The 24,137-nt window shown below is 44.9% G+C and overlaps 1 protein-coding gene across 3 annotated transcripts; it reads left to right on the top strand.

Annotated features, from left to right (window-relative positions):
• Positions 1 to 36: 36 nt before the first annotated feature.
• On the top strand, positions 37 to 23,118 carry LOC146019887 (uncharacterized). 3 transcript variants are annotated; one of them, XM_083152533.1, is made up of 3 exons: positions 37 to 379; positions 3,163 to 3,241; positions 20,375 to 23,118. In XM_083152533.1, the coding sequence occupies exons 2-3, from the start codon at positions 3,230 to 3,232 to the stop codon at positions 20,792 to 20,794; spliced, it is 432 nt and encodes a 143-aa protein (XP_083008659.1). In that variant the 5' UTR covers positions 37 to 379; positions 3,163 to 3,229; the 3' UTR covers positions 20,795 to 23,118. The 3 variants fall into 3 exon arrangements, with proteins under 3 accessions (XP_083008659.1, XP_083008667.1, XP_083008651.1); XM_083152541.1 differs by having other exon boundaries at positions 37 to 3,241; XM_083152525.1 differs by lacking the exons at positions 37 to 379; positions 3,163 to 3,241 and adding an exon at positions 3,252 to 4,843.
• The last annotated feature ends 1,019 nt before the right edge of the window (positions 23,119 to 24,137 follow it).

Raw genomic sequence — 24,137 nt, 5'->3', positions numbered from 1 at the left:
CAGCCGCTGCCCCCAGCTCCCTCGGAAACTTTGCAGTCCATGTCCCCGGGCTGGAGTGCCAGACGCACCAAGTGCGCGCTAAGACGCGCAGCGCCACCTGCGCTCGGGCACCGCCGCCTGCGTACACTCATGGGCCGGAGGTCAGGTCGCTGGGGGTGCGGGCACAGGGGAGCCGCTGTTCCCTCGCGTCATGCCGGGCAGGGAGATGCACCAAACCCTCTATCAGTGCACACAGCCGGAGCCCTGCACCGCCGCCGCCGCTCCACCTCTCCCAGGCGTGCTCCAGCCAGCAGCAGCCTCCTCCAGCCAATGAGGACGGCACCTGGGGGCGGTGCGAGCAACAAGTCTCTGCGGGCAGGAGGCGAGCACCCAGCGGCAGGTAAGGAGTGGAGCGGTCCGCTGGGATGGATGGGGAACAGCCACCTGGGCGCAGCAGTGCTGCCCACTGAGCTCCTGAGAGACGCTGCCAGGGCTGAGGCTGGTGTAGAGTGTTGGAGGGATAGGGGATCACTGCACTGACATGTGGATGGAAACAATTCAACTTTCTATGTGGAACTTAGACAGGGGCTAATAGGATCTGATACAGAATGGACACTTGTATTTATAGTTGTGGCTCTTCCAATAAAACAAGTAATATTTCACATTCTAATATTTATTCAAATTTGTATAGTTAAATAATTTTTGAAGTCCTATCAGTGTGATGCCGCTGGTAAAAAAAAAAAACATTCTGACTAGTGCCACTGCCTACTCTGTGTGTAAGGGCTCTATAAATTGGTGCCCGGGTGATAGGTCAACAGTTCCTAGATAGACAGTTAATAGGTTTACACTGAGCCAAAGATCAACATGACAATGGTTGACACAGAGCCGGCGCTACCCGCTCAGCAAAGGATGCACAGCAGGGAGGCGCCGGGCAAGAGAGGCGCTCTATCTGCTGTGCATCCCCGCTGATGGCTGCTGTTGCTGTCTGTCGGCTGCTGCGCCTGTCACACACACTATCTGGCAGGCAGCAGCAAAAAAAAAAAAAGGTCCCTGCTTTTATTTGTGTTTGGGGCACTAATTCTTTTTTTGGCACGGTTCACTAAAATGTCTAGTTACCGCAATGCTGCTACTGGGCACATTATGTGTATAAGAGGTGCTGCTACTACGGGCATTATACACCCTTTTTTTATTGTGTGCCTTCAGCATGCACCACTACCTATGTAAAATATGGGAGGGCGCAAATTTATAGTTTGCAGAGAGGCGCCGAACACCCTAACACCGGCCCTGGGTTGACACATACTGTAGTGGTGTTTTTATGGTATACAGTCCTTAGGTTGACAACCTATGGTCGACATGCATTGGGACGACCTCTGAAGGTTGACATGGGCGTAGGTCAACACCTGAAAAGGTTGACATGGGCTTAGGTTGACCGTGTTATTAGGTCAACATACGCATTAGGTCGACACGAGGAAAGTTGACATTGGTTTTTTCACTTTTTTTTTTTTTTGAGCCGACAGGCGGAATTTCATGCCCTACCATCCAGTAGGACGTGGATGGAGAATAGAATAGTGCCGGAAGGATGGCGAAGGGTTGCAGTGCACCAATACAGTGTCCATGTCAACTGACATTCGGCACACAAAAAAGTGAAAACCACGTGTTGACCTTTTGACTGTCGACTTTCCCCATGTTGACCTGATGTTTGTGTCAGCCTAATGACCCCATCGACCTAAGCCCATGTTGACCTTCAGTGGTTGACTCAATGCATGTCGATCTTCCTGTGGTCGACCCTATGACCCATACCCGTATTGACACGCTACACCAATTTTTCTAATACCCTCCATAGTCCAGGGCAGTGGCCGTGGTAGTAGCGCCGCTGAAAGGTGACCATTTTCATGGTGATCTGTGCTTTTGCAGTGTAGTGTTAGCGCTCTAGTGCTCAAACTCTCCACATCGGGTGGCAGCAGCAGCAGCAATATGAAAATCACCGGATAAATGGCCCCTGCACCATTTTTCTGCAGATGCGCAGTAGAGTCTGAGCACTCTAGTGCTTACCACACACTGCACTACTGCAGAGAGGAGAGGGCCTGACCAGAGGAAGCTGCACACGGGCCATTCTCTCTTAAAACTCCCCTGTCGACACATGAAAATGTCGACTTGCGTTTTTTTTTATTTTTTGAATTTTCCATACTTTAATAACCACATGGACACAAATTTGGAACGGTAAAGTAACTGCAGCGGAGTGTGGTATCTGGCCCAAATCATAGGTGCGCACTACTCTAATTGGGGTCCACCTGCTCAGGTGTCCACATTGACACCCCAATATTTTTTTTAACTCGTGAACATTTTGACTGTGTCAACCTTTTGTCAGTATCAACCTTATGTGTGTCAACCTTTTGCTGTTGAAGCATTGACTGTCTCTCTAGACACTGTAGACCTTTTGATCTGTGAACCCCATAAATGAAACAACCCTTTGAGTGCCAAGTGAATTTGTCAAAATTGGTGTGAAAATTGCCAAGCAAACATTTGTATTCATTATAATGACCTGTAAGGTTACCTTATATAGGAAATATAATCTTTTTTACACAACATTTTTTTATTTGAATTTATATAACAAATGTGAGTGACACTGGCATTTTTAGTTGATATTTTTCACATCTCTCACAGAGAGTTGGCACTCAAAGGGGGAATCAATCTGTCAATCTGTGCCGTTTCCGACGGTATTGAAGGCTTTCAGATTAGGCTTTTTTTTTTCAAATAGAATCTTAATTGGCGGAAACGACAGGTAATTGCTGAATTTGCGGCCGATTCTGACAATTTAGCAGCCGTTAAAACACTAAACAGTCAGAACATTGAATATCGACAGTCAAGTTACAGTCGGAACAGGCTGAAAACGTCCGCAAATCTGAATGTCAGTAATGTTCTGACATTCGGATTCAGGATTAAATACCCCCCAAAGGGTTAAAAATGTCTTTATTTTACAGCACTTTATCTACAAAAAATATTTAAAAATAGGAAAAACTGCTGTGAAACTGCAGAATTTTCACCGTTATCTTTGTGCTTTGCTTATTGATGCAGCGCTCATAGGACTCAATAGGCCCTAATTAGTAATGCTATTTATAGAGAAGAGAAACTCTTCTATTCTCCTAACTTATACTGTAATGACATTGTTACATGGCTTTCTAGGAGAGAGCAGAGCAGATAAGTATCACGCTCTTCCCGTGGCTGCTCCTCATGGAAACTCCGCCTTCTAATGTCCCAACAGGTGAGTCACATTGCTTTAATTTTCACTGGTGTGCCCATATGGTCTGTACTGTGCACATCAGGATTGACATATACTCTGCTGGAATTATATATCAACATTAATGAGGACAGCATGCTCCTAAGCCTGACGTTGGCTATGCCAATTTTATTCCTGTAGAGTAGACAGTGGTGAAATGTCAATGTGGGGTTTATTCTAGTTCATTCTTTCTGACAAAATCCTTCTTAGATGGACAAAACCATGTGCATTGCAGGGGGGCAGATGTAACATGTGCAGATAGAATTAGATTTGATTTTTAATAGAGAGAGAGAGAGAAAGCGTGTCCTTAACGGGTGCACCTGAGAGGTCCTTAAAAATAAAATTTAACTTTTAATAGACGTTTATTAAAACTCAAGCGAAATATGACAAACACACGAGTAACATTGACATGTGAATACAAGGGGAAGGATAGGTGTGTTTATTTAAAATCGGTGGCCTACTCGTATCGCACTATTCTGTATGGCAGGTTTATCTCAAAAACCACGTTTGTGTCTGCACCCTAGAGGGTTAATAAGGATAGTACCGCGTCCGTGTTTTATGTCATGTCTTAGGTCGTTAAGTCTTAGATAGTGTCTATATATATATATATAAATCCCCAAATCAAATAATAATTCTCTTAAATGAGATGAGAGAGACACACACCTAGGAAGTCAGTGCCTCTATTAGTAAGGGCAATATTCCTTCTGTCAATTCTGTGTTGTCACAATGACTGTATGTTGAATCGTGGACCCCTTTAAATATTGCCGTGTTTATACATCGTCAGGGTACCAGTACATACAGTCCGATAATTTCCTGCAACACCTTGTTTAATTCAGATGCCGAGAAATATATTGTTTAATGGTAGGTGGTGTGTCCACTACTACCTGTCGACACAAGGTTTTTAGTGTAGATGCAGCAGAGGATTTTATTATATTCCTAAGCCCAAGATCTGTGTGTGGGATAAAGCTCCTTCCTGCAGCACAATCTTTGATCCGACATTTAAGGATTTGTTGTCAGATTTATATGGGGTGTGTCAATCGTTGTATGTCGACACAAAATAGTGGATCAAATAAGAAATGTGCTGTCTACATCACACAGCAGATTTCTGAAAAGGTTTGCAGCAGTGGCGTATCTTGTGTAAGGCAGCCCCCGCCACTGCTTGGGGGAGCGGGGGCTGCGTGGGCGCCTGCTCCCGCACGGAGAGGCCAGACAGTGAAGCCGAGCAGTCCTCAGTCCGGAGGGGGCCTGCTCATGATAATTATACACACCGCGCTGTGAGATGAAGTCTGTGCAGCTTGAGGAGCAGGAGAGCCGTCACTCAGTCAGGGCTTCCTGATGCTGGCCCCGCCCACCACACTGATGGGCTCCGTGCAGCAGGCCTCAGCCCTGCTCTCTCTGCTCCTGCTCAGCCCTGCTCCCTGCTCAGCCCTGCTCTCCGGCTGCCCTGATGCTGGCCCTACCTACAATACTGCTGGGTTCCCTGCACAGTGCTCCTGTAACCTGCTGCTGCTGCTGCCGCCCTGATGCTGGCCCCAAACACTCACCACACTGCTAGCTCCCTGCACCTCCAAGGAATGGGCAAGCCAGGTGAGTGTTGTATAGTGGGGGAGTGAGGGGGCTGTGTTTTATCTACTGTAATGCGGTACTTTTATTACTGTGGTGCTGTGTGTGTACTGGGGGAGTGGGGTCTGTAATATGATGGGAATCTGTACTTTAGTGTGTGTGGGGGCTGTTTATCATGTGGAATGGGCTGTGTATAATGTAATATGGGGGGGGGGGGGCTGTGTATAATGTAATATAGGGTGGGCTGTGTATAATGCAATATGGGGGCTGTGTATAATGTAATATAGGGTGGGCTGTGTATAATGTAATATGGGGTGGGCTGTGTATAATGTAATATGGGGTGGGCTGTGTATAATGTAATATGGGGTGGGTTGTGTATAATGCAATATGGGGTGGGCTGTGTATAATGCAATATGGGGTGGGCTGTGTATAATGCAATATGGGGTGGGCTGTGTATAATGCAATATGGGGTGGGCTGTGTATAATGCAATACGGGGTGGGCTGTGTATAATGCAATACGGGGTGGGCTGTGTATAATGCAATACGGGGTGGGCTGTGTATAATGCAATACGGGGTGGGCTGTGTATAATGTAATACGGGGTGGGCTGTGTATTATGTAATACGGGGTGGGCTGTGTATGTGGGCTGTGTATTATGTAATACGGGGTGGGCTGTGTATTATGTAATACGGGGTGGGCTGTGTATGTGGGCTGTGTATTATGTAATACGGGGTGGGCTGTGTATTATGTAATACGGGGAGGGCTGTGTATAATGTAATATAGGGGGGCTGTGGGGCGGGAAGCTTCTGGCCCGGCCCCACAGGAAGCTTCCGGCCCGGCCAGTCTTTTTCAAAGGACATGGGTAGCCACAGAGAGGTAATGTGTATGGGGCATTATGGGGGGGGGGGGGGCGCCTAAAAATATTTTGGCTTGGGGGAGCATAATTTATAGTTACGCCACTGGTTTGCAGGTGGGGATAGTTATTGGTTCAAAGAGACACTTTATTTAGACATGTTGCAACATTGTGTTATACGTCAAACCATGAACTCATGTGGTTAAATTTTTATATTTATTTAACACAATGTAGTGATATGTTGCATTTGACAATCAACTACGGATGGTTTCAGTATCACTGCTGCCTGCAACTTAAATGGGGTAGACTGCAATAGTGTCTCCCATTATGTATGCAGACAACCAAAATGCGGGGTGCAGAAGTTATAATGAGGATTCCCTGCAGCATATACTGTACACATGTACTGTGGAGGTAGAGGGTTTTGGTGGCGAATCTCTCAGCTCTATGGCTGTGTAGCCCACCCCCTGTCTCACCAGCAATATGCGGGGTTACGTGGTGAGCTATATCAATGACAGGATCTCTTGAAGTGCCTGATACTTAAGCTAGAGTCAAGTTACCGCCGCTACCCGTCTAATAGATTGTGGGAACAGCAGCCGGTATTAGACCTAGCTAAGCTCGAGTCTAACCTGTGGGTAAAAGGTGCATAAATCAAAATACAGTGCTAAGTATGGGCGAACGAGTAGGCACCACCGCTAGCCAAATGTTAAAAATCGCAAAAAACTGATGTTAACATTTTCATGTGTCAACCTTTTGTCAAGGTCGACACGGTGCATGTCCGCCTTTTTTCACTTGCCCACAGCAACTATTCTGACAGCATGTAAAGTGTTAAGTGTGTCAATCTTTACAGGACTCTGAAGAGCTGCAGAAGTGTGACTACTAGCTGCAGTCATGCTGAACTCTGGCTACAGAGGCACAAGTACTGTAAGTGCATACCTCCCAACTGTCACGATTCCGTCGGGACAGTCCCGATTTTCGGGTCCTGTCCCGACGTCCCACCCGCGGCAGGCATTGTCCCGCTGCGGGGGGTGGCAGTTGGGAGACCCCCCAATGTAGTATGAAAATGAGGTCGCGGCTAATTAGCCCTCATTTGCATACGCCACGCCCCCTTTTCGGGCGCTCGCGCGGCTTCGCCGCGCGAGTGTCCCTATTTCTTCAAAAGAAAAGTTGGGAGGTATGTAAGTGTATGGCAGTGACACACCTTCCCCTGTCCACATCAAGGCAACACAGCATACAGGGGCTTATTCTGGTTCACTCCTTCTGGTAAATTCCTTCTTAGATGGACAAAACCATGTGCACTGCAGGGGGAGGGGGGGCAGATGTAAAATGTGCAGAGAGAATTAGATTTGGGTGAGTTATTTTGTTTCTGTGCAGGGAAAATACTGACTGCTTTATTTTACACTGCAATATAGATCTCACTTTGAAGAAAAACCCCACCCAAATCTAATTCTCTCTGCACAAGTTACATCTGCCCCACCCGCAGTGCACATGGTTTTGTCCATCTAAGAAGGATTTTGTCAGAAAGAATGAACTAGAATAACCCCCTGTGTTATGCCCTTTCAGACCGCACTTTTTACCGGTTATTTCGCCGTTTTTTTTTTACTGTTTTAAAACGGTAATTTGTGCAGTCTGAAAGGTGCAGTGTGAATTTACCGGTTCTATTGAACTGGTATTTCTAAACGGTAATAAAGCAGGGTCCTACCCGTTTCAGATCCGTTTTTTTTTCATCCACTGTTTTCTATGGGTTAAAACGGGTTCAGTGTTGTGAAGGAACAAAAACTGCATTGAAATACCGTTTAAGGACAAAAACTGCACTGAAATACTGTTTAAAAACATGCGGTGTGAAAGGGGTTTTTAGAAACGTTTTAAAATACCTGGTTAAAGCCAGTTTTGCGGTCTGAAAGCAGCATTAGAAGGCATATTGGGGCAGATGTATTAAGCCTTAACAAGAGATAAATGCATGGGTGAGAAAGAGAGATAAACGTCCAGCCAATCACATCCTAACTGACTTTTTTCAAACACAGCGTATAACATGGCAGTTAGCAGGTGATTGGCTGGATGTTTATCTCTCCTTATCACCCTTGCATTTATCTCTTGTTAAGGCTTAATACATACCTCCCAACAGTCCCGATTACAGCGGGACAGTCCCGATTATCAGGGCCTGTCCCACTGTCCCTCCCGCGGCCGGCAGTGTCCCGCGGTGAGGGGGGGCTGTTGGGAGTCCCCCCTGTCGGCTGCTAAGCAGCGGGGAATAAACGCTGTCTATTCCTGCAGCCAGGGGGCTGGGGGCATGGCAAGAGGCTCACAGAGCCTTTGGGTCATGCCCCCATAGCGGCAAAATGGGGGTGTGGCCTCATGGGAGAGCCGCGAGTATAGGCCACGCCCCCCGGAATTAGGCCACACCCCAAAATTTTCAGCGCGCAGCAGCTGTGTCCCGTGTCCGGCGCAGAGAAAGTTGGGAGGTATGCTTAATACACCTGCCCCAATGTTCCTAGAGGCCCAGCAGAGATTTACTGCTTCTGATGGTGGCAGCATCTCTAATGTGACTTCTGCGTCCGGTTCGACTGCTGGGTCAAATCTATCACACACACAAACGAGGCACGAGCCCGTTCCTGCTAAGTGCGCAGTGTGGCCGCAGATGCACAGCAGCCAATTCTGAAGGAGAATGTCCCTGACATGTTCTCAGTTTGGAAGTGGGACTAGAGCACATGTGCAGTCCCACTGACCATGCATAACGGACCATTTTCTGATTTATTAGGTCCTCTGTGTAGGTGTCTCTGAGCTGTGAGCGCAGGAGAAAGCATTCGGTGTTCGACGACCATCAAATTATTTCTCCCGTCTGCGAATGGATGATTATTTAAGGGGGAGGGGGCGGTAATGCAGGCGACGTCTGATGGACTCGCAAAAATGTATATTTTGCAGCCTTGCAAGTCAATCAGAATAAGGTCCAATGTCCATTTCCAGGGAGAGTTCTAAGGGAACCCTCTGCCACCTAGGTTTACGATGAGTAGGCCTTAGGCTTCAACGGGGGCCTTTTATGCCTTTTAAAAATATGGTTTACTACATAGACCTTGAAATGTGCTTCAACTTCTCTACAGGAATGTAATTCGGAGGCACAAGCTGGTGCAATAAGCCCTTTTGCCAAGTGTAAAAGTCACAAACCACATCACTTTATTTTTTGGATAAGCTCTCACATACTTAATTATCTTTTTCATTGCTCTGCTACACTCTGGTACTTGATTGGTGCAAACTTCTGCCCCTGCTCTGCATTTGACTCTGTATTGCACATCTGGCCTGTAAGTGAACTCTAGGTGCATGGCATTACTGGAAGATTGTGTTAAGACTGTCCATCCCATGTACTGTATTCTGAAGCTCTGTGTTTCTACTCTCTGCTCTGTCCTGCCCCCTCTGGATTTAACCATACTTAAGTTTTTTGGAATCTATGACCTGCAAACCTCAGGACCCCTGCACAGTGCATGCTTTGCAGGTCTCCTCACAGAATCACAGGTGAAGTAATTAGCTCCACCTCTGGATCTTTTAAATTGTGTCAATGAGTAATGAATGCACATGTGCACCTGCTGGGTGACCTGGAAAATGTGAACTGTGTGGGGTCCTGAGGACCAAGTTTGAGAACTCCTGTTCTATGGCACAGGTACTCAAATTCAGTCCTCAGGACCCCACACAGTGCATGTGTCAACTTATAATGGTTGACCTTTTGACTTTGGACATAGACATTGTAGATCTAATGACAGTGTACTGGGTGGTGCACAGGTTCAATGCACATTCGCACCTGGGAGAGGCTAACGCCAGGTACACGCCAGAACGCTCATGATCGTATGCAGATCGTAAGACAACCATGCAATGGTTGTATGATCTGCTAGAGCACATGATCTGCTCATGATCTGCATCCGATCTGATTATGATCTGTAGCCAGCTGAAGGGGTGATTGCAGCAGGTAGGATCTGCAAAAATCACCAAACGACCCGCGGGGACACGCATTGGATCTAAAACATGCCCAATTCACATACAATCGGTCAAGATTGTATCGGAATTGGGGGAATTGAGGCCAAATTGTTCTGGTGTGTACCCAGCATAAATGTGCATACACACGGGGAGATTTTGAGCTGAGGGTACAGATGGAGCTCAGCCCGCCCCCACCATCCCGCCAGGGGGCGCATGTGCCCGAGACGCTTGCGCGCCCCCTGGCAACGGAGCCAGCCTCCAGTCCCCGTCGCCTCCTCCACTGTCGCCGCAGGTACCCCTCACCACCTGAGCACCTCCCTAACCGCGTCCCAGTTCAGTGAAGCCCCTGTCCGCCGGCGCTCACCAGAGGGGAGGGTCTGGCGAGCCCCGGCCAAGGATGGTAGGGGCTACATCTGTAGCTCACTTTTCCTGTTGCACGTTCCAGCATCATTGATAGCCGCCACCGGCAGGTTAGTGATGTAAATATGTCACTTCCCTGCCTTCCAGCTCCCAAGTCCACCAGCTGTTGTTAGGTGGTGAGCCTCTTAAAGAACAAAAACTCATGCTGACCATAGATATCCGAGGAGATGGCTACACATGGATAGAAGCTGCTACCACACCCGCCAGCATTACCCATTTCTTCTAGTAGATGATTGTTTGCTCCTGTAATTGTCATTGTCATCCCTATTTAATTTATATGTGCTCAGACAATGAATTCATCAAATAGAGTGTGTTCATATCAGTTAATTAATCCAACCCAGATTTATTCATTTAGAACATCTATTCTATATATAGGATCGGATAAGTATCTAAAGGAAAGTAAGTGGGCAAGATGGTATGTTTGTTTTTTAATGCATTACAGATTCACTCCCAGTAATTACATTATGGTGGATCGTATCTATCAGAAATGTGCAAGGGTAAACTATGGAGCCTCAATTCATGTTTGAAAGTAAAGTAACAAAAAAAAAAGAAAGAAATTAAGCAAAAAGGGGCAGATGTAACGTGCAGAGAGTGTTAGATTTGCCAACCTGATATCTCTATCGATGTTGGGAATATGACAATCACTCCTACCACTCAAGCTCACTGTCAAGGTGTCATCCTTGACTGAACTTTCCTTTGTTCCCCACATTTAATCTGTCTCGAAATTATGCCACATGAACCTAAAACATATTCAAGATCGCCCTTACCTTACACAAGACACTGCTTAAACTCTAATCCATGCTCTCATCATCTCACGCATTGATTATTGCAATAGTCTCCTTATTGGCCTTCCCCCAATACAGACTCTCACCGCTACAGTCCATCATGAATGCAGCTGCAAGGCTAATCTTCCTAGCCAGGTGTTCATCGTCTGCAAAGCTACTCTGTCAGTCACTTCATTGGTTACCTGTATTCTACCGTACTCAACATAAAATTATTTTACTTACACACAAAGCCATAAACCAAACTACACCAACATACATATCTTCCCTTATCTCTAAATATCTTCCAACACGACCTCTACGCTCCTCCCAAGATCTGCGTCTCTCATTCACACTCATTACTCGCTCCCATTCCCGACTGCAGGACTTTCTACGGGCTGTACCCACTCTGTGGAATGCCCTCCCAAGACTCTCCTCCAGTCTCCAAACCTACAAGCGTTCCCTGAAAACTCATCTCTTCAGGCAAGCTTATCATATTCCAGAACCAGACACTTAACCTTCACATACCTTTCCTATCCAAGCACATTCCCACACACACATCCTCTCTCTTTTTCATACTTTCCATCCTCCTGACCCCTGGCCAAACTTCTGAGTGACCGTATTATACAGCACACCAGGAACCTTTGCATTGGTGGACTTTATGCAATAAAGAATATCTATTCTTGTGTATCAATGCCTATTTCTCTATAGATTGTAAGCTTGCGAGCAGGGTCCTCATACCGTGTTACCTGTTTATTGTATCACTGTCTCCTATTGAAAAGCACAACATAATATGCTGAAGAAACTGTTAATAAATAAATACATTTGGGTGCAGTGTGTTCAAATTGAAATCTAAATTGCATTGTAAAATAAATCTGTTTAACATCTGCTGGCTACTTGCAAAAGCAGCCAGTATTTACCCCGCACAGAAAAAAATATAAGTGTATTAGCTCCCCTTGCATGGCAACATGGGTTGTTCCAGACACAAAGTTAATTGAGTTTTTGTGGGCCCCAATGGACCCAGGGATTCATGAGCACTCCCCACACTGCACCCATTATAGTGACAACTTATCTCGTATGACTAGGTCAACTTTGAAGGATCCAGTTGCGCTTCTGGTGTCAAACCTTAACCCTCACCCTAGCGCTTAACCCTAACCTCCCTTCAGCTCAACCCTAACCATCTTCCTAGTGCCTAACTTGATCCCTTACCACCCGCAGTGCAGAACGTCAATACTGCCGACATGGTCAATGTCCACGTTGTAAATGTCAACATTTCTACTACATCCCTGGTAAAAACAGCATTTAGAATAAATTCTTCTAGAATAAAAATGTTATTTTAAACTAGCGTAGTGTGGACAACTTTAGTTGTAGATTGCTGAATGCTATAAAGTGTTCTATACCGCCATTTATTTTCCTTAAAAATTCATCCAATGATATTGGATTATGTGTCTCTAGGCTCATTGCAAGATAAATAGGTGTAGAAATAAAACTTTATACTAAAATGCATTAAATTCTAGGCTATTTGAATGCTATTCAGTGATTTTTCACTGTATGAAATATATGCATGTATTATACAGCTGGCTTCCCAAAAAAAAGACATCTTTATATAATGGATTAAATCAATGCTCCCTCCATTCAATTTATTTTTGTAAAAATTTCTATAAAGAACATTATGTTCTGGGAAATAACAAATGAACAAAGAGAACTGAACACAGAAAAACAGAACACTAAGAAATAAACCCTCTTTTTTTTTTTAGTCTATGACTTACTCTACACAATTAGGAACTATACGGCCTTTCGTAAATACAGGGCTCCAACACGTCAATGTCCAGTTAATGGAGTTTATTTTCTGCTGAAGGAAAATAGAGAGTTTACTACTTTATTAGGTTAGCAAAGGAATACTTTTTTATACTGCAAAGGTTGAATGATATAAGGTTGGTATTACATGGGGGCAAAGCTATTAACCTTTCACACAAGCAGCTATATCCCGACACTCCCAGTAAACGGTCAGTTACCAACTTACCACCCTTAAACGCCGGCTTCCTGCAAATCACCGTGTGCATGGTCAGCGAATGAAAAGTAGCAGGATTTTATCGCACAACAGCATATTGCGTACTATGGCCCGTACACATGCTATTGATAGATGCCCAGCTTGTGAATTCGTTGCCATGCCCTCAGCTCTAAGTCCCAGGTCCACAACCCTGCTTCTGAAAGGGTCATGGAGCTGAGACCCAGGAATTGCTGACTTACTAGTCCCCCTTGGGGCGTGGGCCGCATCCAAGTGTCACATGCCCCCTTGGCATCACAAGAGGGGTGTGGGTCACACGCCAAGGGGTTATACCAAAATGCTAACTCCTGTTGGGTGATAGATGAGGTTTCTAGTGTAATGTGTGGGGTTGGTCCTGGAGGTAGAACACTGTATATTGTAACGTGTGGATGGAGATTAGAGGAGGGGACATCACGTTGCTGCGTACCATGTGACAGTTGCTAGTAGCACCAACTTGATCACCCTACAGGGAATGCCCTCACTTGGTCTGTCGTGGCATCAATTAAATCTATTCCGATTGAAGCATTCAAAAGCCAGAATTTCACTGATACACCCTTAGTGCCGTAATGTCCTCACAATGAAATCCTTTCTGGAAATGAGGATATGTGGTCGGTAAAGAACACAGTGTGGGTCCGCGGGGGCTATTGTTATGCTGCCACCTGCCGGGACCTGCCTTACCCCGCCACTTGTCACCGCATCTGTTGCCGGGAGTCGAGACCCGCAGATCTACTTGTCTGCAGTCCCGGCGCTCCTCCTGACTGAAGGGTTAATCAGCCATCTTGTCTTAAGTGTGTCCCTGAGTTTCGTTTCTCCTTTACATTCTTAAGTGTGTCCCTGAGTTTCGTTTCTCCTAACAAACTTTGTAAGTTTCTTTTCCTGCATGTCACGTGTTGCTTCTTTCCCATCCTTTCTCAGTTCACTCTGGATGGTGTATTTTCAGATAACTATATGTTTTGTGATTTGTCCAAAATTGCTGTATTCTACACTATGGCCCTATATGGTAACTTGTACCCACCTACCTTTATGCCAGCCTATTAGCTTGTCGAGCCTACACTCTATGTAAAGTTATAAATATGTTGCACACCCCCATTAAAGATCAGAGTTGTACCTTGCATTACGTGGTCTCCAATTATTGATCAGTTCTATGCAGGGTCCTTCTCTCACGGAATTCTAAGGAGTGATCACATTGAAGTCTAACAGGTAAGGGAGGGATAACAATTTATGGCCCAACAGCTGGGGGCGAGTCCGGAATTCAGAGTCTGTCCCCAGACTGACAGACGAGTAATCTCTCTGTCTTTGTGGGATTGCAGACAGTCTGAATCTGAACCCGTGTATCTCTGTTCCGGGAACAGAAGAACACTTTTACGAAGTCTGGGACTTCTGAAGTCAGGGACTTCACTTCAATGTGCGCACACAGATCTGGGATCTGAACATTGACATTTGTGTCTGGGACACATAGACAGGACCTGGGGTCCGATTTAGTGACCTCAATTTGATCACTCATTCTTTCATGGCCATTTTCTTTCTTTCACTATTATAAAGTATAAGATTTTGTATTTTGAATATCCTTTGTGTGATTGGTAAGTAAACACACAATTGATATCTGCATAAGTATTGTACCAGTGCGGTTGGTAAGTTGACGCACAATAACCCCTTTCAATAGTCTCATTGATTACTGTATGCCAACAGACTTGCGGACTTTATGCTCCCTCACTCTTAAGGGTAACGCAACGTGAGGCTTCATATGCAGTTTTCAGGATAAAACCACTTGACTCTATCCACTGTCACGTAGACAGTCTGTGGTTATAACTAACCAATCATAAACATTAATTTTTATGAGATGTATAAAGTGAATACATAATTCACACAGTATTCAGATAAAGACCAACCCTTTCAGTCTGCTGCTGTAGGTACACTCCTGCCTTACTGAAACGACGCCCCTGGTCTGGATACTAAGAATTTTTCACGCTCTCATATTTCATCCATTCTCATACTTCATCTACGTCTATGTCACACCCCAGACACCCATACATAGGTACTTGTTTAAATTGTAAATGTAGTATCGTCCTCTGGTACCATAACCCCGACAGAGACGATTATTGGCCCAAATTGACATCTGTCATTAGAGAACCCACAAGATTTAAACTCACAACAAAGACATCATCTAATGGCACCGTTTTAGAATCCGTTATTATATTGGGTTGTCATTTGGATACAGGACTTATTGAAAAATACATTGATCAGACATACCCATTTTTCTTAACAGATATACCAATTAACCTTTTCACATATCCTATTATCTGTCCTAAAACTTTAGACCAGATCCACAAGTTACCTGAAGGTAGTCAACTACTCTATTTCCTTGACTTTAGTCAAAACCCTGAACATCAGGAACAAATTAAAAGGTGGAGAAAGTTCTCACACAAACATAAAAGGACATAAACTAAACATGGGTTCAAAAATTAGTAAAAATAAAATAATTTCCTATCCACCACCCTTACCCAATGAAACTTGTAAGGAATATGTAGCCCGTAATTCTTCTACAGACTATTTCCTAATTGACCCCTGGGTAGATAACCTGGCAGGTTGGTCGGAAAAATGTAGTCCCAACCCCTTCCCTAGAAACGGCTCTAATTATCCTTTCTTTATGCAAATGATAAAAGGTCTTTGTCTTGGGGACAAAGAAGCCTTCCCCTGGTATACAGGAGATCCCACCTGGGATATGAAATACATGCGTGCAGGAGGTGAACAATGGCTTATTATTGCACCTTTCTGGCATGACACCAATTTGACAAAGAAACAAAAGAAAATTAGAGACGTCACTGCAAAACTCCATAAAATAGAGGAGACTCGTATCAATAAGGAACTTAAAGTCCTTTCACCTCCACCCTATAGTCCAGTATATCCCTCACTCACAGATGTTGAATTAATGGCTGTCGGACATCATGTTTTAAAACCCACAGCCCCACCATCTGGCCGAGATGAGGAGGATCTCCTCCAATCTGAAACCAGTGAGGATGAGGAAAAGGAAGAGAAAGAACGAATAACACCTTTAAAAATCCAACTCACCAGTAAAAAGAGATTAACCGCAGATCAATCTTTAATAACTGATGATCTTGGCGCCAAAACTGTCAGATCTGGTGCTACTTATGATGCCCCTACCGCGTCACATACACCATTTATGACTATTGGAGACCAACTTCTCATAAAATCTATTGAGATAGAAGACCTAAATAGGATAATCAAGCATTGCCCAAAACCCACTGTCACAGCAACAGGATGCATTGCATATTTAAAAAAGGCATGCAATGGCAGAAATTACACCCATGATGATATAAGATTAATTATCGACAATGTCATTGACCACCATCATGGGTGGGATTGGAAACAAATTAAAACCATTACTAGTATGACCACGCAAGAAGGAGCCGCTAAGTACCCCCTTAATAACCCTGATGGAATAAAAGACATGTGGGATGAATTAGAAAAATACATGGTCCAAGTATTTAAAATGAGATCCTCCCTACCTGTAGCAGTGGCTTGTAAGCAAAAACCCACTGAGACAGTCACTGAATTCTGGAAGAGATTTAAGAAATGTTGGACCGAGGAAGCTGGCCTCTCCCTCGACATGCACCACTTACTCATTTCCACCTTTATCAGTAACTTACACAGCTCCATCTCAACATCAGTAAAGCAGAGTGTCTCTTCTTGGACCTCTGACAGTGTCGAGGAATTTGACACACACCTATACGAAAAAGAAGCAGCAGGTTGTTTTGAAGTAAAAAAACCCGCCACAATTCCTAGTCATAGTTATCAACAAGACAACAGGGGCCCACCAAATAGACAGAGTAGGGCACCCCAATATGGTCAAAGGAAACCCTTCAGACCATCACAAGGCCCACCACACCAACACCATAGGGCCCCTCCTTACAATAGGGATAATAACACTGGCGCAATACACAAACAGACAACCTGTTACAATTGTGGCCAAGATACACACTGGGCTAGGGAATGCCCATTCCCACCCCAAAGACCACAACAACCATACCGACCTCCACAAGGCCCACAAAGGCCCCAACAACCACCTTTCACACAAGGGCCACCCAGAGCAGCCCGTGGCCCCACACCCGTTCAAGAACATGTACGTTTTAGGGTTGACTGGTCCGACCCCACCCTGTGACGGGGCCCGGAGGAGGGTATCCTATCTTTTGTCCAATTTACCACCCACTGGGAAGATGCACCCCTTATCACATTATATGTGAATGGGAAGAAACTACCCTTTTTGGTAGACAGCGGTGCCACAACCAGTGTCCTGTGTTCCTTACACTATGATGGTGAATTACAAAAGACTACTCCTTCAATGGGAATCAACGGGATACCCACTGACACTTACCTGACTGACGAACTGACCATACAATCTGTAAACGGACGTTACTTAGGTGAACATCAATTCAGGGTCATCGCAGAATGCCCTGTCAACTTATTGGGAAGGGACCTTTTCAATAAATTCCGCATCTCCATCACACCTTCACCCAAGGGAAGTGGACTTCACGTCACTTCACCACATTTCTTAATGTCCCAAGACTCACTCAACGCTTCAATTGACAAAATCAACGCAGGAATCTGGGCCAACGGTCCCTATGACACAGGCTTCATACCCTGTACGCCATACAAAGCCAAACTCAAACCAGATTCAAGCCACGTGTACAGTAAACAGTACCCATTATCACCAGAGAAGATTGAAGGTCTTAGACCAATGATACAGGAGTTCTTAGAACAAGGCATACTGAGATATGTGATCTCACCATACTGCACACCCATCAACCCGATCGCTAAGGCTGATGGAAGCATTAGATTCGTACAGGACTTGAGGAAAGTAAATGACCTCATAGTCCCAATTGCACCAATAGTGCCAGACATTAACACACTCATTTCATCAATCCCTGCAGACGCAGCATTTTTCTCAGTTGTCGATCTGAAGAATGCGTTTTTCAGTATCCCGATTGACGCAGAGACCCAATTACTCTTTGCTTTTTCTTTTGAAGGTAAACAACTCACCTGGTGTCGTTTACCACAAGGCTATATTGACTCACCTGTAGTCTATAGCATAGTCCTCCAAGCCACATTGGCTCCATGGCACCCCCCCCATAGTTCTGTCCTGCTACAGTATGCAGACGATCTGCTACTCTGTAGTCCAACTGAGGAGGCCAGCCGGGAGGATGGTATATCACTGTTAAACTGGTTATGTGAATGTGGACACAAGGTGTCCAAAACAAAAATGCAATGGTGTCAAAAGCATGTCAATTACTTGGGTTTTGTGCTCTCTGAGGGAGAAAGGAAAATCAGCCCACAACGCATACAGTCTGTACTGGGCCTGGTCACCCCAGCTACCCAGAAGGATATGCTGTCTTTCTTGGGTATGGTAAATTACTGCAGACAGTGGATTTCTGATTGTTCCTATTACGATAATATCTTGAGACAATGCACACTCAAAGACAAACCCAAAGTCATACAATGGTCAGATGAAATGTTTTCTGCATATGAAAAGCTCAAAGCAATGTTAGTTAAAAGCCCCGCGCTTGGTCTCCCCAACTATGTTTTGCCATTTCACCTGTTTGCAAGGGACACCTGTAAAACTATGGCGGGGGTACTAACACAATATCATGGAGGCAAAATGCGACCCGTCGCATTCTTTTCAAAGGTAATGCCGGTCACTGTACAAGGAATGCCTGCTTGTCTTCGAGCACTGGCTGCCTGTGCAATGGTTGTTGAAATGGCTGCCGCACTCACTTTAGGACACAGTACCGTTCTCCATACTACACATAACGTACTGTCCATCCTCAAAGGCTTACATACACAACACATGTCAGCCCAAAGACTCAGTGGTTACGAGGTACTCCTACTAGGTAACCCATCACTCATTATCAAGTACGCAACAAATTCAGAGGGACCGGTGCCCATACTCAATGCCCTTTTAGGCTTAAAAGGACCTGACGACGAGGCACCTCCTCCACATGACTGTTCTCTGACAATTGACTCAGAAACTTCACCCAGAAGTGACATGTCGACTGTGCCCATACCTGACGCCGACATAATTTTTGTTGACGGATCTTGCAGTCGACCAAATGACAACACGTACCAGGCAGGCTACGCAGTAGTTAAACTTCCTCAAACTGTTCTTGAAGCAAAAGCAGTTCCTCTACAATCAGCACAAGCTGCTGAACTAATTGCTCTCACTAGAGCTTGTCACTTGTACACAGGAAAACCTGTCACCATTTACACAGACTCCAAATATGCCTATGGCGTTGTCCACGACCATGGTATGATTTGGCAGCGCCGAGGCTTCACAGGCGCTGATGGAAAAGGCATATCACATGCCCAATTAATCACTGATCTCCTACATGCAATCACACTGCCTTCACACATTGCCATCCTCCACTGCAAAGCACACACCGGAGGAAAGGACGATATCTCGCGGGGCAATGCCCTTGCTGACACTGCTGCAAAACAGGCTGCTACCACATCCACATACAATCTCACATTGGCCGTAATCTCGCCACCATCCTTAGATGACACATACCTTCTCACAGAGTTACAGGCGGCTGCCTCTAATTCTGATTTAGCTGATTGGACTTATCCAATTCTGCAGAAGAATCCACGGACTGGATTAATCTGCAAAGAGGGGAAACCGTGTATCCCCCAAACAAGTGCTTCACTGTTCATAGCACACTACCACGGAGTAGGTCACCACAGTAAAGTCACGACAACACTGCTCCTCACCAATGATTTTTACATCACAAATGCAAAAGAACTTGTAAACCAATATGTTAGCAGATGTATTGTGTGTCTTAGAAACAACCCAAACAACCCCAACAAAGCAAGACACCAGCATCTTGAATACCCAACCACCCCGTTTACTCACCTGCAGATAGATTTTACCCATATACCAGGTACAGGAAAACAAGAATACGCTCTGGTCATAGTCGATATGTTCTCGCGATGGCCAGAAGCATTTTCAACAAAGTCCGAAGACGCAAAAACAGTTGCCCGCATTCTCACGCAGGAGATCATTCCGCGATGAGGATGCCCACTACAAATCAATAGCGATAAAGGATCAGCCTTTACTGCAAAAGTCACTGAAGCTCTAGTTAAAGCCTTGCAAATCCAATGGAAATTCCACATTCCCTATCATCCCCAGAGCTCAGGTATCGTGGAACGAATGAATAGGACTTTAAAGGATAAATTACGTAAAGCAACAGGAGGCACATTTGCAAAATGGAAACAAGTCCTCCCTATAGTACTGGCTGAAATTAGAATGACGCCACAAAAGACTCTAGGTTACTCCCCCTTCGAAGTGCTAATGGGCAGACCCTTCCCCACGCCCTGGGCGAAGAAACCATTAGTCATAGCAGAGGGGGACTTAGAAGTAATAAGAGAAGAATACATAAGATCCCTAATACAGAAACTAGATGAGATTGAACAAAATGTTATTTTTAAAAATCCTTCTCATCCACAGATACCCACTCACCCATTCCGGGTTGGAGACAAGGTCGTTGTGAAGATCCTGCCAAGGAACAAGAACCCCGGAGACTTCGCATACGGACCAGAGACAGAAGTGGTCGCTGTCACAAGAACGGCTGTTCTTACAGACGAGGGACCAACGTGGATCCACGCATCCAGAGTAAAGAAAATCCCAACTTCAGCTGCTATCGACACAGAGGTCGACACCGATCCAGAGATTGACACAGTCCGGACCAGCGAGGTGCTAACGAGGGTAGACAACCCTGACCTCCACCCTGGAGAAGAACTGCCGGTTGGAGACACCGAGGACGAGGACTTACAACCTCCTGAAGCCGAGGGGGACTTTGAGAGAAATGATTCCCCCCACTTTAGCCCTAGTGACTTTGCTAGGTCTTGCAGTATATATACCCCTTAAAGCTGAAGTAGATATAACTCGAGATGACGAACTGTTAACCCTATGGTATAATTCATCTAATACCCATGTTGCCACATTTGTGCTTGACTATTTTCAATTCCCAAAAATAGCTAAAGAGAGAAAAAAAATCGATATAGCCATGCGATTCGATCAAGTACCAAAGTCCAACTTAAGGCCCGAAGTTATTTATATCTGTGTAACAAGTGATTACTGGGGACACAACTGCGATTATTGGGGGGCGGCAGCTTGGAATTCAGGGAACAAGTGGAATTACCGCCCCACCGAGGCCCTGAACAGGAAAGACAAACATAACAGGGCCCTCATAGACAGAATGACTATCTCCAAGCATACCACTATCTGCACTACCTCTAACGCAGACCGACCCCACGGGCACTGGAAACCTAAAATCCTCAAGCCCTGCCAGTTTACGATAAATATAGAAAACCCCAGCCCCCAAGACAGCGGCCTGTACGTATTTGGACTTCACTTTCCCCGAGGCCTAGTCCCTAGCCCCCGGCAAACCTTCTACCTAAAGGATATGTATAATGGTAAAAACTATGCCCCCAGTGCACAGAGGGGAAGGGATGACAAAGGTAAGCCTCTTATGCCACACATAGTTAAGTTCAAAGACATGTTAGCTATCAACAACCCCACTTATGAAGATACTATAGCTATGGAAACTGGATTCTCAGATGTTAATTTTTGGTTAGAATGGATGAAATATAATGCCCATAAAAGTAATAATACTGATTGTTATGTATGTGCTAAATCCAGACCTCATCTAGGTACTGTACCCCTGAATATACCAGAATCAGAGGATAAATGCTTTTTTACCTTGTACACTGATAGTAAGACATTAGATAATGAATGTGAGTCATGGAAAAGGAACTACCCCATTTTGTCTAAACACACCAACCCAGGTAACGCTATCACCATCTACCCAGGTAATTACACTTGTTATTACTCAAATATCACCAATGGAGCTGATTTGAAAGTATTTCCTGAAGGATTCTGTGCCACTCGCAGATTCTTTGCCCTACCCATTATGAAAAAGTCCCTTGGTGATATTTATTTTATCTGTGGTGATATGAAAATTAGAACCAGACTCGAAAACGCATGGAAAGGAGAATGTGCCCTGGCTAAAGTCATTATGCCTATCCACATTCTACCCTCCAGCATTGAAATACCCGCACCTGCACCCACAACAAAACCATTAAACATTATTAGAAGTAAAAGAGAAACACCTAAGGAAAGTTTTGATCCCCATGTATACATAGATACTATTGGTGTCCCAAGAGGGGTCCCAGATGAGTTCAAAGCACGAAACGAAGTTGCTGCCGGCTTTGAATCACTGATACCCATTGTGACAATCAATAAAAATGTAGCATGGATAAATTATATGTATTATAATCAGCAGAGATTTGTTAATGATACCCGAGATGCTTTGAAAGGTATAGCTGAACAATTAGAGGCCACCTCCCAGATGACATTCCAAAATCGAATGGCCTTAGATATGATTCTTGCTGAGAAAGGAGGAACTTGTGTGTATATTAATAAAGTAACAGGATGCTGTACGTACATACCTGACAACACAGGTCCCAACGGTAAAATCACTTTAGCTATTAAAAAGTTAGAAGATCTATCCATCGAACTCAAGAAGAACTCAGGTGTCACTGACCCCTGGAGTGCTTGGTTTGGGTGGATGAACAATTGGAAACATGCCTTAGCTCAGCTAGGCATTTTCCTACTTGTAGTACTGATATTATTTATGATTATTGCTTATTGTGTTTTCCCCCTGTGCAAGAAGATTGGGGCAAAATACCTAGACAATGCTACACCTGTTATGTATACTGATTTGTCTGCCAAGACCCCTTCCCCAGAAGATTACGCTGCTTATGTCGCACAGCAACGCCAGAAGAGGGAAGCCGTTTATAAGAATCAGATAGTCTGAGAGACTATGATTCTAAGAGGGGATTGAAGGGTTAATCAGCCATCTTGTCTTAAGTGTGTCCCTGAGTTTCGTTTCTCCTTTACATTCTTAAGTGTGTCCCTGAGTTTCGTTTCTCCTAACAAACTTTGTAAGTTTCTTTTCCTGCATGTCACGTGTTGCTTCTTTCCCATCCTTTCTCAGTTCACTCTGGATGGTGTATTTTCAGATAACTATATGTTTTGTGATCCAAAATTGCTGTATTCTACACTATGGCCCTATATGGTAACTTGTACCCACCTACCTATATGCCAGCCTATTAGCTTGTCGAGCCTACACTCTATGTAAAGTTATAAATATGTTGCACACCCCCATTAAAGATCAGAGTTGTACCTTGCATTACGTGGTCTCCAATCATTGATCAGTTCTATGCAGGGTCCTTCTCTCACGGAATTCTAAGGAGTGATCACATTGAAGTCTAACAGGTAAGGGAGGGATAACAATTTATGGCCCAACAGCGACTACTCATGAAAGTTGTCCCTCACAAAATGGTTGCTAATTCACCATCCCATTTGCACCTAGCAGTGTGTGTGGTGGGCGTGGGGTGGCATCAACGGGCTGCGCCCATGGGAATGCCCAGTGTTTCATTGGCATTCCCATGAAAACACTGGGCATCCCATGTAAATGCGCCGTAACGCTGGTGCGGGGGGTGGTCAGCTAATGTCAGCTGTCCACCCACTTCCTGTACAGGGAGAACGCAAATGTAAGACACCCGAGAGGTGTCTTATATCTGCGTGCACCTTCCAAATCATTCGATGGTCAACAACCATTGAGGGTTTTGGCCCCCTCACCCAAGGCTGCCAATGGATGTTTATGCTAAACATCCATTCGCAGCTGTGCAGGGGAACTCGGCGAGCGAGGGGGGCGGCTTTGCATCCAAACGCAACGCTGTGAATTTTACAGCGTTGCATGTAGACCAGATGACATTTTAAAAAACTATTTAACATTGCAACAGTGGAAAGGCGATGTTAGTGCGATATGAATTACAAATCAATGCAAAAATTAATACATCTCTCCCTATGGGCCTTATTCTTAGAGGCAAATTCCTTCTTAGCTGGACAAAAACATGTGCACTGCAGGGGGGGCAGATGTAAAAGGTGCAGATAGAATTAGATTTGGGTGAGTGCACATGGTTTTGTCCATCTAAAAAGGATTTTGTCAGAAAGAGTGAACTAGAATAACCCCCTGTGTGTGGGCCAAATCTGCACTGAAACTAGCAACGACAACAACTAGTCAGCAGGTTAGCCAGTGAAAATATAAACCGATATTAGATGAGTATATTTTGTGCATTGCTTATGCTGATATTACTGTATGTGTACACATCTCAGGATCTATTGCCAGAGCTGCAGTGACTAT

Source organism: Crinia signifera, chromosome 1 (assembly GCF_055691185.1).
Source record: "Crinia signifera chromosome 1, ASM5569118v1, whole genome shotgun sequence".
NCBI lineage: Eukaryota > Metazoa > Chordata > Amphibia > Anura > Myobatrachidae > Crinia > Crinia signifera.
This window is presented reverse-complemented; position numbering and strand designations above follow the sequence as displayed.